Below are 13,944 nucleotides of genomic sequence, written 5' to 3' on the forward strand. Positions count from 1 at the left end.
TGTTTGGCCATAGTTGTCCCACCGATGGTTTTAAAATAGACTGTAACTTGGTCTTCTGAAATCCTTCTTGAAATACAACTCATTCTGTTAAATAAACGGCCAGCACCAGTCCTATTGATATTGTCGGTAGTCTCCAAAAGGTGAAGATGGTACCTGAGTTGAAGGCAACTGGGAGGGGTCTTCAGCAAACTGAGGACCATTAGGAAACTGCATAGAAGCAAATCTTGTCAACAAGATACCAGCTCCTTTGATAAAAGCTAGGAGACTGCCACGAGCTAACCCAACCATGGCCACTGGTCCATTTCTTGCTGCTAGTATGACTCCTATTAAGGCACCACTTGTGGTGGAGTTCCAGGAATCTTCTTTCCTTCTGACTTGAGCCATACTGCAGTCAATCATGGAAAACAGACTTCCCCAAACTGCAAAGCTACCTCCCAACTGTGATGCTCTGGTTTTGATAGTTGTGAAATTCCCCTGTAGTCTATGGTTTACTCCCACTGGGGAATTGTGAAAAGCTTTGATAGCTTGAAAGACACCGCCACCAAGGTACCCATCATAAAGGACCCACCACAGTCATCCACAATTTGTCAGGGATAGGGCTCCGGTGCATTCTCCATCATGAGTGCACCCATGCGAGCAGTGCCCCTACTCTGTGGCTTTGATGGTCTCTCTTAGCAACCATTTTTACCCAAGTTGACTATTCTTTTCCTGGATTAAGCTAACCATGTGTGAAAAGATCATTTTCCCTAGAGCCTAGCCATTTCTGGAAGATGGCAAACAATGGTGATGGAGATTGGGGCATGGAAAGGAGAAAGTAAGCCTGGTTACTTTTTGAGAATGTGTGCTCTAATTTGGAAAACTTAGAGCCATGATGTATAATTATAAATTTACAGGTAGATTCTGAAGAGCCAGTCTTTGAGGCTGTCATCAACTGGGTGAAGCATGCCAAAAAGGAGCGAGAAAAATCCTTGCCTGACCTGCTACAGTATGTCCGAATGCCCCTGCTGACACCCAGGTACATCACGGATGTAATAGATGCTGAGGTAAGACATGTAAGACACAAACGATCCAACACCTTGAAATCTCTTGTAGCTCAGTATTGTGTATTCAAAATTGATTGTTAAAATGTAGGCACACTAACCCACCTCCATGGTTGCTAACATGACCACAGACATAGAGGACTGGTGGTTTGATGGGTTGAGCCCTCTACCATAAGTTTTACCCTTGGGAAGACGGTTGCTGCAAAGGAGAGGCTAGGCCTCCCTATATTTGTGCCTAAGAGTCTCCTCCTGAATGCCTCTTTGTTGCTCAGATGTGGCCCTCTCTCTCTGGCTAAGCCAACTTGAAAGGTGAAATCACTGCCCTCCCCCCTACGTGGGATCAGACACCCAGGGGAGTGAATCTCCCTGGCAACGTAGAATATGACTCCCGGGGAGGAATGTAGACCCGGCATCGTGGGACGGAGAACATCTTCTTGACCAAAAGGGGGATGTGAAAGGAAATGAAATAAGCTTCAGTGGCAGAGAGATTCCAAAACGAGCTGAGAGGTCACTCTGGTGGGCACTCTTATGCACACTTTAGACAACCCTTTTTAGGTTCTAAAGAATTGGGGTAGCTGGTGGTGGATACCTGAAACTATCAAACTACAACCCAGAACCCATGAATCTCGAAGACAGTTGTATAAAAATGTAGCTTATGAGGGGTGACAATGGGATTGGGAAAGCCATAAGGACCACACTCCACTTTGTCTAGTTTATGGATAGATGAGTAGAAAAATAGGGGAAGGAAACAAACAGACAAAGGTACCCAGTGTTCTTTTTTACTTCAGTTGCTCTTTTTCACTCTAATTATTATTCTTGTTATTTTTGTGTGTGTGCTAATGAAGGTGCCAGGGATTGATTTGGGTGATGAATGTACCACTATGTAATGGTACTGTAAACAATCGAAAGTACGATTTGTTTTGTATGACTGTGTGGTATGTGAATATATCTCAATAAAATGAAGATTAAAAAAAAAAAAAGAAAAAGAAAAATGGGGATAAAAACTAAATGACAAATAGGGTGGGATGGGGGGAATGGTTTGGGTGTTCTTTTTTTACTTTTATTTTTTATTCTTATTCTGATTCTTTCTGGCGTAAGGAAAATGTTCAGAAACAGATTGTGGTGATGAATGCATAACTATATGATCGTACTGTGAACAGCTGATTGTACACCACCATGGATGATTGTATAGTATGTGAATATATTTCAATAAAACTGAATTTAAAAAAAAAAAAAAAAATGTAGGCACAGAATTTCCTGATTAGTCTCTCCAGGAGTGCCAGAGAGGATTGTACTTGGTAGTCCCTAGGCATATTTCTAGGTTGATTGATTGGCAAGCCAGCTTCTGACACAGATGAAAATCTGTGGTTTAATTTTTTTTTACATGCCTCTAAGTGTTTTACATAACCTACATGAGATGATAAACTTTGTTCCCTTCTCTGTTAAACATAAATTGCTCCAGATTGCCTTGAAAACCAGGGCAAAAATGCTTTGCTTAGCAGGCCTCTTTACTTTTAATCTCTGGTGAAATCAGCATGAAAGCATTTTGATGCTTTTTTTTTTTCCCCCACCTGAATTTATTTATTTATTTTTTTTTTCCATTTGTATTGAGATTGTTCAGATACCATACAATTATCCAAAGATCCAAAGTGTACAATCACTTGCCCCTGGGTACCCTCATAAAGCTGTGCATCCATCACACTTAATTTTTGTTCAATTTTTAGAAACTTTTCATTACTCCAGACAAGAAATAAAGTGAAAGATGAAAAAGGAAAAAAAATAAAAGGAAACTCTAATCCTCCACTATCCCTAACCAACCCCCCTCAATTGTTGACTTGTAGTATTGATATAGTACATTTGTTACTGTTTATGAAAAAATGTTGAAATACTACTAACTGTAGTATATAGTTTGTAATAGGTATATAGTTCTTCCCTATATGCCCCTCTATTATTAACTTCTAATTGTATTGTCATACATTTGTTCTGGTTCATGGAAGTGATTTCTAGTATTTGTACAGTTGATCATGGACATTGTCCACCATAGGATTCAGTTTTATACATTCCCATCTTTTGACCTCCAACTTTCCTTCTGGTGACATATATGACTCCGAGCTTCCCCTTTCCACCTCATTCACACACCATTCGGCGCTGTTAGTTATTCTCACGTCTTGCTACCAACACCCCTGTTCATTTCCAAACATTTGAGTTCATCCTAATTCAACATTCTCTTCGTATTAAGCAACCACTCCCCATTCTTAAGCCTCGTCCTATCTCCTGGTACCTTATATTTCATGTCTATGAGTTTACATATTATAATTAGTTCCTGTCAGTGAGACCCTGTAATAATTGTCCTAATGTGTCTGGCTTATTTCACTCAGTATATTGCCCTCGAGGTTTTGTCATCAACCCATTTTTTTTTTCAATATGTTTTTTTTTTTTTTCTTCCTCCTTCACCCCTCCCTATTTTCATTTATTTTTCATTTTTATTGAGATTGTTCAGATACCATACAATTATCCAAAGATCCAAAGTGTACAATCACTTGCCCCTGGGTACCCTCATACAGCTGTGCATCCATCACACTTAATTTTTGTTCAATTTTTAGAAACTTTTCATTACTCCAGACAAGAAATAAAGTGAAAGATGAAAAAAGAAAAAAAGAAAAGGAAACTGTAATCCTCCCCTATCCCTAACCAACCCCCCTCAATTTTTGACTCCTAGTATTGGTATAGTACATTTGTTACTGTTTATGAAAAAATGGTGAAATACTACTAACTGTAGTATATAGTTTGTAATAGGTATATAGTTCTTTCCTATATGCCCCTCTATTATTAACTTCTAATTGTATCGTCATACATTTGTTCTGGTTCATGAAGTGATTTCTAGTATTTGTACAGTTGATCATGGACATTGCCCACCATAGGATTCAGTTTTATACATTTCCATCTTTTGACCTCCAACTTTCCTTCTGGTGACATATATGACTCTGAGCTTCCCCTTTCCACCTCATTCACACACCATTCAGCGCTGTTAGTTATTCTCACGTCTTGCTACCAACACCCCTGTTCCTTTCCAAACATTTAAGTTCATCCTAATTGAACACTCTGCTCATACTAAGCAACCACTCCCCATTCTTAAGCCTCGTCCTATCTCCTGGTACCTTATATTTCATGTCTATGAGTTTACATATTGTAATTAGTTCCTTTCAGTGAGACCCTGCAATAATTGTCCTAATGTGTCTGGCTTATTTCACTCGGTATATTGCCCTCGAGGTTTTGTCATCGACCCATTTTTTTTTAATATGGTTTTGTTCACTCACCATACATTCCATCCCAAGTAAATACTCGATGGTTTTCTGCATGGTCATACATTTATGTGTTCACCACCTTCACCACTATCTATATAAGAGCATCTACATTTCTTCCACAAGGCAGGAGGGAGAGTCAAAGAAGGTAAAGAGGCAAAAGAAAGAGGAAAAAAAAAATGACAGCTAGGAAGCAGCAAAAGGAAAAATAACCTTAAATCAAATTAGAATAAAGAATCAGACAATACCACCAATGTCAAGTGTCTAACATGCCTCCCCTATCCCCCCCTCTTATCTACATTCACCTTGATATATCACCTTTGTTACATTAAAGGAAGCATAATACAATGATTCTATTAGTTACAGTCTCTAGTTTATGCTGATTGCATCCCTCCCCCAATGCCTCCCCATTTTCAACACCTTGCAAGGTTGACATTTCCTTGTTCTCCCTTGTAAAAGAACATATTTGTACATTTTATCACAATTGTTGAATACTCTAGATTTTACCAAGTTACACAGTCCCAGTCTTTATCTTTCCTCCTTTCTTGTGGTGTCTCACATGCTCCCCACCTTCCTCTCAACCGTATTCATAGTTACCTTTGTTCAGTGTACTTACATTGTTGTGCTACCATCTCCCAAAATTGTGTTCCAAACCATGCACTCTTGTCTTCTGTCACCCTGTAGTGCTCCCTTTAGTATTTCCTGTAGGACAGGTGTCTTGTTCACAAAGTCTCTCATTGTCTGTCAGAAAATATTTTGAGATCTCCCTCATATTTGAAGGACAGCTTTGCTGGATACAGGATTCTTGGTTGGCGGTTTTTCTCTTTCAGTATCTTAAATATATCACACCACTTCCTTCTTGCCTCCATGGTTTCTGCTGAGAGATCCGCACATAGTCTTATGAAGCTTCCTTTGTATGTCATGGATTGCTTTCTCTTGGCTGCTTTCAGGATTCTCTCTTTGTCTTTGGCATTTGATAATCTGATTATTAAGTGTCTTGGCGTAGGCCTATTCATATCTCTTCTGTTTGGAGTACGCTGCGCTTCTTGGATCTGTAATTTTATGTCTTTCATAAGAGATGGGAAATTTTCATTAATTATTTCCTCTATTATTGCTTCTGCCCCCTTTTCCTTCTCTTCTCCCTCTGGGACACCAATGATACGTACATTGTTGTACTTCGTTTCATCCTTGAGTTCCCGGAGACGTTGCTCAGATTTTTTCATTCTTTTCTCCATCTGCTCCTTTTCGTGTAGGCTTTCAGGTGTTTTGTTCTCCAGTTCCTGGGTGTTTTCTTTTGCCTCTTGAGATCTGCTGTTGTATGTTTCCATTGTGTCTTTCATCTCTTGTGTTGTGCCTTTCATTTCCATAGATTCTACTAGTTGTTTTTTTGAACTTTTGATTTCTGCCGTATACATGTCCAGTGCTTCCTTTACAGCCTCTGTCTCTTTTGCAATATGTTCTCTAAACTTTTTGAACTGATTTAAATTCCTGTATCTCAGTTGAAGTGTACGTTTGTTCCTTTGACTGGGCCATAACTTTGTTTTTCTTAGTGTAGGTTTTAATTTGATGCTTTTTAATATTAACTTTGGTCATATCATTTTGAGTTTATTTATAAAAATGTTTCTCCAACATAAGTTGGTGGCACATTTTCAAGATTTTTACCTTATAAACCACCTGTGTAACCTGAACCATACTTTGGGGGATCACTGATTTATAACATATAGGTAGGGTCTAGGGCAGTGAATGAGTTCCTCCTGCTATCTCAGTTCCAGGTCTCTGGGAGTTAACTGCAAAGTCAGTTTTTCAGTTGTTCACATTAGAAAAGTTGCAGACTGGTTATTGTCTTTTTCCCCTATTTGTAATTTCTTCCTTACAACCCATCCACATACACCTTGTGTCCAGTTCTTTACATAGTGTTTAGGAGCACAGACTCTAGAGCCAGTCTCTGGAATCTCGAATCCCAGATTCACCACTTATATGACCTTTAGGTAGGTTGCTTAATTTATTTATGCTTAATCGTTCATGTCTGTAAAATGAAGATAATAATAGTACCTATCTTATAGACTGTTGTCAGTATTAAATAGGTTATTAAACAAATGCTTTTAAAACTGCATCTATAGGTATTTGCTACTACTATTATCTATTTTCCTTTCCCATCCATACTGAAAATTTCTTGGGTCAGGTAAACAGGTGGTATGTAATTAGAGCATGTATCCATCAGGGTCCCAACAGGGAAAAGATGGCATACTCAAAATGGGATAATTTGAAGAGGGTTTATTTATAAAGGTGCTGTTTACAAAGTGCAAGTATAAGGGAACAACAAAAGACAGTGAAGTAGCCTGGAACTAGTACACCAAGCTGTTAACCACCCTAGGCTTGAAAGGACAAGGTTGAGGAGTGGTTACTAGAACCTGGAAGGAGAGTAGGTGATGTAGAGTTGCTGCATTGCAAAGAACTGTGACCTTTGGTTGAGGGATACAACAAACATTGCAGTGAGGGAGCCAGGAGTATAAAGACCATGACTTCACTCCTCTTCTTCCCTCTGAGCTCTTAACTAGTGTTCCCCCATGGCCAAGGCCAAACAGAAGCCAGAGGGCATGGGGGCACTGTGGACATAGTTTGTATAGGGCAGTCTTCTGAGCCAGAGAGCAGAGTGGAGAAGGCTGTTGAGTGACTCTGAGGAGACAAATGGAAGAAGATATCCAGGACAGAGCTCTGTCAGAAATAAACTTGGGGATTATGACAGTGCTGTGAACATTGGGGAAATTATTTCGGACAAGATAGATTTCTCCCTGTCATCCCAGGAAATAACAGAAAACTTTCAGTTTCCCCTTAAAATTTTAATTAGTTATTATATCCTTGAATTTGTATAATCACTGGCAGGATGTACAAACAAACTAATGTAAGTGCCAAGGTAGATGGGAATAGGGCTAGGAGCAAAACTTCTCAATATATATTTCTTTATATCATTTGGTTTTTCGAACCATGTAATATATTATCTATTCAAAAAATAAAATTAACTTTAAAATCATTTCTGAAAATCCACAGCATAGTTATTACCAGCAACCTTCCTGAAACCACAGGGCTTTGGAAACTGGTTTTGTATATTAGAAAGTTCATTCTTTATCTGTGCCATTTATACTTTTAGTAGCATTGGTGGAGGCCCCTATGACTCACTCTACTGTCCGCTGTATTTCAGCCTTTCATCCGCTGTAGTTTGCAATGCAGGGACCTGGTTGATGAAGCAAAGAAGTTTCACCTGAGGCCTGAACTGCGGAGTCAGATGCAGGGACCCAGGACAAGGGCTCGTCTAGGTAAGCCGGCATCTTGACAGACTGGGGATATCTTTCAACTACCCCTTGGAGGTGGCATAATGTAGTTGAAAAGAACACTGTAAAAGAAGTGAAAAGACCTTGTTTCAGACCTACTTTTGATCTTTTATTAATGGTGTCATCCTGGGGAAGTCACATTACTTCTCTGAGCTTTCTTTCCTGTGAACTAAGGATATCTTCCCTGTCTATTTCACATAACGATTTGGAAAATTAAATGAGATATCATGAAATCACTTTGTAAATTGTGAAGTGTTATACAGTGTAATAGTCTGCTGATTAGAGATTATTTTGAATGCCATGTAATAAGTGCTATACTCTGACCTTCTTTCCTTCCCTGTGTCTGTGTGTAATAAGAGAAGTTGTAGGTTAACAGAAAAAATGATGCATAAAATGCAGAGTTCCCATATACTCCCACTCACACGCAAGTTTTTCCTATTGTTAATACTTTGCATTAATGTGGCAACTTTTTTACAAATTATGAAAATATTATTATAATTATTCTATTAACTCTACTCCATAGCTTACATTAGGGTTCACTGTTTGTATTGTATGGTCCTATGGGTTTTTTTTCCTTTCTTTTTTACTCTGGTAACATCCTACAACCTAAAATTTCCCCTTTTATCACATTCAAATATATACCCCAGTGGTGTTAAATACATTCACAATGTTATGATGCCATCACCACCATCCATTACCAAAACTTTTCTATCAACTTGAAAAGAAACTCAGTACCAATTAAGCATTAAATCCCTATTTCCTATCCCTGCCGCATCCTCTAGTAACATGTATTATAGTTTCTGACTATGAATGTGCTTATTCTAATTATTTCATATCAGTGACAACATACAATGTTTGTCCTTTGTGTCTGCCTTATTTCACTCAACATGATGTCTTCAAGGTTCAGCATGTTGTCACATATATCAGAAATTTATTCTTTTTATGGCTGAATAATATTCCATTGTATGTATATACCACATTTTGTTTATCCATTAATCTGTTGAACACTTGGATGCTTCCACCTTTTGATAATTGTGAGTAATGCCACTATGCACATTGGTGACCAAATAATCTTTTTGAGTCTTGCTTTCAATTCGTTTGGGTACATACCTAGAAACAAGATTGCTAGGATATATGGTAATTCTATTCTTAACTTTCTAAGGGAACTGCCAGATAGTTTTACACAGCAGCTGGGCCTTTTCACATTCCCACCAATAATAAGTAAGTGTTCCTGTTTCTCTACATCTTCTCCAACACTAATTATTTTTTTTATTTTTCAATAGTAGCAATTCAAGTGGATGTGAAATGGTATCTCAGTGTGCTTTTGATTTACATTTCCCTGATGGCTAACGGTGTTGTGCATCTTTTCATGTGCTTTTTGGCTATTTGTATATCTTTTTGGAGAAATGTTTATTGAAGTCTTTTGCCCATGTTAATTGGGTTGTCTTTTTGTTGTTGATTTGTACAATTTCTTTATAAAGTCTGGATGTTAAACCCTTAGCAGATATGTGGTTTCCAGATAGTTTCCAAACATTCTATAGGATTGTATTTTTATTTTCATAATAAAGTCCTTTCATGCACAGAAGTTTTTAATTTTGATGAGGTCCTAGTCATCTATTTTTTCTTTTGTTGCATGTGCTTGTGGTGTAGTCTAAGAAAGTGTTACCTAACACAAGATCCTGAAGATGCTTCCACACATTTTCTTCTAGGAGTTTTATAGTTCTGCTTCTTATATTTAGGTCTTTGATTCATTTTGTGTTAATTTTGTATATGGTGTGAGATGAACGTCCCCTGCCATTCTTTTGCATATTGGATATCCACTTTTCCCAGGACCAATTGTTGAAGAGACTGTACTTTCCCAATTGTTGAAATCTGTGGGGAGGGTTTATTTCTGAACTCTCAGTTTTATTCCATTGGTCTATATGTCTGTCCTTATGCCAGTGCTATCTGTTTGATAATGGTGGCTTCGTAGTAAGTTTTAAAATGGGTAAGTTGAATCCTCCAACTTTGTTTTCTTTTTCAAGATGACTTTGGCTATTTGGGGCCCCTTACCCTTCCATATAAATTTGATGATTTGCTTTGCTGTTTCTTCAAAGAAGGCTGTTGGAATTTTGATTGGGGTTGTATTGAATCTGTAAATCATTTTGGGTAGAATTGATATAACAATATTTAGTCTTCTAATCCATGAACACGGAAGTTTCTTCCCTTTATTTCAGTCTTCTGTGATTTCTTTTAGGAATGTTTTGTAGTTTTCTGTATACAAACCATTTCCTTGGTTAGATTTATTCCTAGAAATTTGATTCTTTTAGTTGCTATTGTAAATGGAATTTTTTTCTTGATTGTTCATCACTAGTGTATAGAAACACTTAGTTTTTGACTGTTGATCTTGCATTTCACCACTTTGCTGAATTTGTTTATTAAAATTTCAAAGAATGTTACGAGTTACAGTTCCACAATTTCAGTTATTTCCTTATTGTGAAATATAACGTATACATAGAAATGTGATACCTTTCAAAGTACAATTTAACAAGTAGCTATAGAGCAAATTTCAAGGCATGTTATATGTTAACAGTTCCACCATGTCAGTTATTTCCTTCTAGCTATTCTAGTACCTAGAAACTAAAAAAAACATATAGATAGATAGATAGATAGATAGATAGATAGACAGGTGGATAGATAGGTGGATAGGTAGATAGATTTGATTAGGTATTCTTAATCCTTTGTTAAATCATATCTTGTCTGTTGCTACCCCTCTCTCATGTTTGATTACTTGCTCAGTCTTCAGGGATATCAAGACAGTGACCACTCTAACTTATTCGTACTGAAAAGGGGTGTCAACATTATTGGGAAGGGGGATGCATCTGATTGATGTTCTTGGAGAGGCTGTTGACTCTGGGATTTGGGACTTATCTAGCATAGAAATATCTGGAGGATTTAAATTTCTGAAAAGTAAACTTAGTGAGTGAAACTTTCATAGTGTCTCAGATAGGGACCTAGGTATTTTCAGGACTACTGTTGATTAGGGCTTGGCATACTGTGGGCATTTCTTCAAAGAAGGCAATTGGAATTTTGACTGGGGTTGTATTGAATCTGTAAATCATTTTGGGTAGAATTGATATAACAATATTTAGTCTTCTAATCCATGAACACGGAAGTTTCTTCCCTTTATTTCAGTCTTCTGTGATTTCTTTTAGGAATGTTTTGTAGTTTTCTGTATGAAGAGACTGTACTTTCCCAATTGTCGAAATCTGCCTTAATATCTAGCTGGAGCTTGCATAAGAGTACCTCCAGGATAGCCTTTCGACTCTATTTGAAATCTCTTAGACACGGAAACCTTATTTTGTTACCTTTCTTTTCCCCCTTTTGGTCAAAAAGGCACTCATGATGCCAGGGCCAGGCTCATTCCTGGGAGTCATATCCCATGTCTCCAGGGAGATTCACTGCCCTGAAAGTCATGTCCCACGTAGCGTGGAGGGTAATGAATTTATTTGTAGAGCTGGGCTTAGAAAGAGAAAGGCCACATCTGAACAACAAAAGAGTTTCTATGGAGGTCACTCTTAGGCATAATTATAGGTAGGCTTAGCCTTGTTGGGAGGTTTTTGATGACTGATTCTGTCTCTTTAATTGTTATTGGTCTGTTGTGATCTTCCATTTCTTTTTGAGTCAGTGTAGTTTTGTGTGTTTCTCAGAATTTATCCATTCATCTAGGTTATCCGATGTATTGGCATACCATTGGTCATAAAATCCTCTTATTATCCTTTGTATTTCTATGGGGTCATTAGTAATGTTCCCCTTTCATTCTGATTTTAGTTATTGGTGTCCTCTCCCTTTTTTCTTTCTCATTCTAACTATAGGTTGACAATTTTATTGATTTTTTTCAAAGAAACAACTTTTGCGAGAGGTCACTCTCGTGGGCATTCTTATGCACTATATAGATAACCTTTTTAGGTTTTAATGCATTGGAATAGCTAGAAGTAAATACCTGAAACTATCAAACTCCAATCCAGTAGCCTTAACTCTTGAAGACGATTGTATAGCAATGTAGCTTGCAAGGATTGACAGTGTGATTGTGAAAGCCTTGTGGATTACTCTTCCTTTATCCAGTGTATGGATGGATGAGTAGAAAAATGGGGACAAAACCTAAATGAAAAATAGGGTGAGAGGGGGGATGATTTGGTTGTTTTTTTTTACTTTTATTTTTTATTCTTATTTTTACTTTTTCTGGTACAAGGAAAACGTTAAAAAAATAGATTGGGGTGATGAATGCACAACTATATGATGGTACTGTGAACAGCTGATTGTACTCCACAGATGATTGTATGATATGTGAATATATCTCAATAAAACTGAATTTAAAAAAAAAAGAAAGAAAGAAACAACTTTTGGTTTTGTTGATTCTTTGTTTTTTTGTTTTTTGTTTTTTGTTTTTTTGTTTTTTTTTTTTTTTGGTTCTACTTCATTTATCTCCATTCTAATCTTTGTTATTTCCTTCCTTCTGCTTGCTTTCGGTTTATTTGCTCTCCTTTTTCTAGGTCATCCAGTTTTGAGGTTAGGTCTCTGATTTGAGAACTCTCTGTACTTTTTTAATGTAAGCATTTAGAGGTATAAATTTCCATCTCATCATTGCCTTTGCTGCATTGTAAACATATCCTTTGGCATGTTGTGATTTCATTTTCATTTGCCTTAAGATATTTCCTAATTTCCCTTGTGATTTCTACTTTGACCCATTAGTTGTTTAAGAGTGTGTTGTTTAATTTCCACATATTTGTGAATTTTCCAGTTCTCCCTCTGTTACTGATTTCTAGCTTCATTCCATTGTGTTTGGAAAAGATACATTATATGATTTCAATATTTTTTAATTTATTGAGACTTGTTTTATGACCTAAGAATGGTCTATCCCAGATAATGATCCATATGCACTCAAGAAGAATGTTTATTTTGTTGTAAGGTGAAGTGGTCTATATGTCTGTTAGGTCTAGTTGGTTTACAGTGTGATAATTCCTTTATTGATCTTCTGTCTAAATGTTCTATCCATGGTTAAAAGTGGTTTATTGAAGTTTCCTGTTACTAAAGTAGAACTGTCTATTTTTCCCTTCAAATTTGTCAGTATTTGCTCCATATATTTTGGGGCTCTGCCATTAGGTACACATATATTTTTATAATTGTTGGATCTTCTTGTTGAATTGACCCCTTTATCAATATATAATGACCTTCTTTGTCCCTTGTAACAGTTTTTGACTTCTCTATTTTATCTGACATTTGTATAGCTACCCCAGCTCTCCTTTGGTCACTATGTGCTTGGTATATTTTTTTCCATCCTTTCACTTATAACCCACATGGGTTTTTTAATTGAAGGTGTCTTGTAAGCAGCTTTTCCATTCTGCAAATTTCTGTCCTTTTTGGAGAGTTAATTCATTTATATTTGAAGTAACTACTGCTAATGCAGGACTTTGTTCTGCTATTTTGTTATTTGCTCTTTGTCTTAATACCTTTTTGTCCTTCAATTCTTCTGTTACATAGTTTCATATGTATTTGTTATATATTTTCCTATGTATTTGTTTTTTTGTAGCATACCATTTTGAGTCTCTTCTCATTTCATTCTGCATGTATATATTATATTTTTTGTATCTTGTCTTTGTGGTTATCATGGGGCTAAAATTGAACCTCCTTAATTTATAACGATCATGTTTGATTTGATATCAGCTTAATTTCAATACCATACACATAAACTTTTCCTCTACCCCTCCATGCCCCCACCTTTTTGCTGTATTTGTTACAGATTTTTTCTTTATTTATTATATGTCTGAGACTATATTTATCATTACTTTTTATGCATTTTCATTTTAAAACCTATAAGAAGCAAAAAGTAGAGTTACATACCAAAAAATACAATACAATAGCACCGGCATTTGTAAGTACTCATATGGTTACCTTTACCAGAGTTCTTTAATTCTTTATGCTGCTTTGATCCACTGTTTGAGGTCCTTTCCTTTCAGTCTAAAGAACTCCCTTTAGCATTGCTTGTAGAGGAGGTTTAGTGATGACAAAATCCCTCTGCTTTTGTTTACTTGGGAATGTCTTAATCTCTCACTCACTTTTTTTAATGCAATTTTATTGAGATATAATCACATAACATACAATCCATTCAAAGTGTGCAATCATTTGTTCACAATTTCATCATATAGTTGTGTCATCATTACCACAAACTTTGAACATTTTCATTACTCCGAAGACTAAAATAAAAATCAAAATAAAAAAGATCATCCAAAACAT

The 13,944-nt window shown here is 36.7% G+C and overlaps 1 protein-coding gene and 1 pseudogene across 1 annotated transcript in view; one reads left to right on the forward strand and one right to left on the reverse strand.

Annotated features, from left to right (window-relative positions):
• The window catches only part of KLHL12 (kelch like family member 12), a 49,145-nt gene that overhangs the window by 17,364 nt on the left and 17,837 nt on the right, over positions 1–13,944 (forward strand). Inside the window, 2 exon segments of the mRNA XM_037806203.1 lie at positions 894–1,043; positions 7,542–7,656. Coding sequence (XP_037662131.1) covers positions 894–1,043; positions 7,542–7,656 — 265 coding nt within the window.
• Positions 112–620, reverse strand: LOC119526132 (annotated as a pseudogene).

The sequence above is a fragment of the Choloepus didactylus genome, chromosome 2 (assembly GCF_015220235.1).
Source record: "Choloepus didactylus isolate mChoDid1 chromosome 2, mChoDid1.pri, whole genome shotgun sequence".
NCBI classification, from domain to species: Eukaryota; Metazoa; Chordata; class Mammalia; order Pilosa; family Megalonychidae; genus Choloepus; species Choloepus didactylus.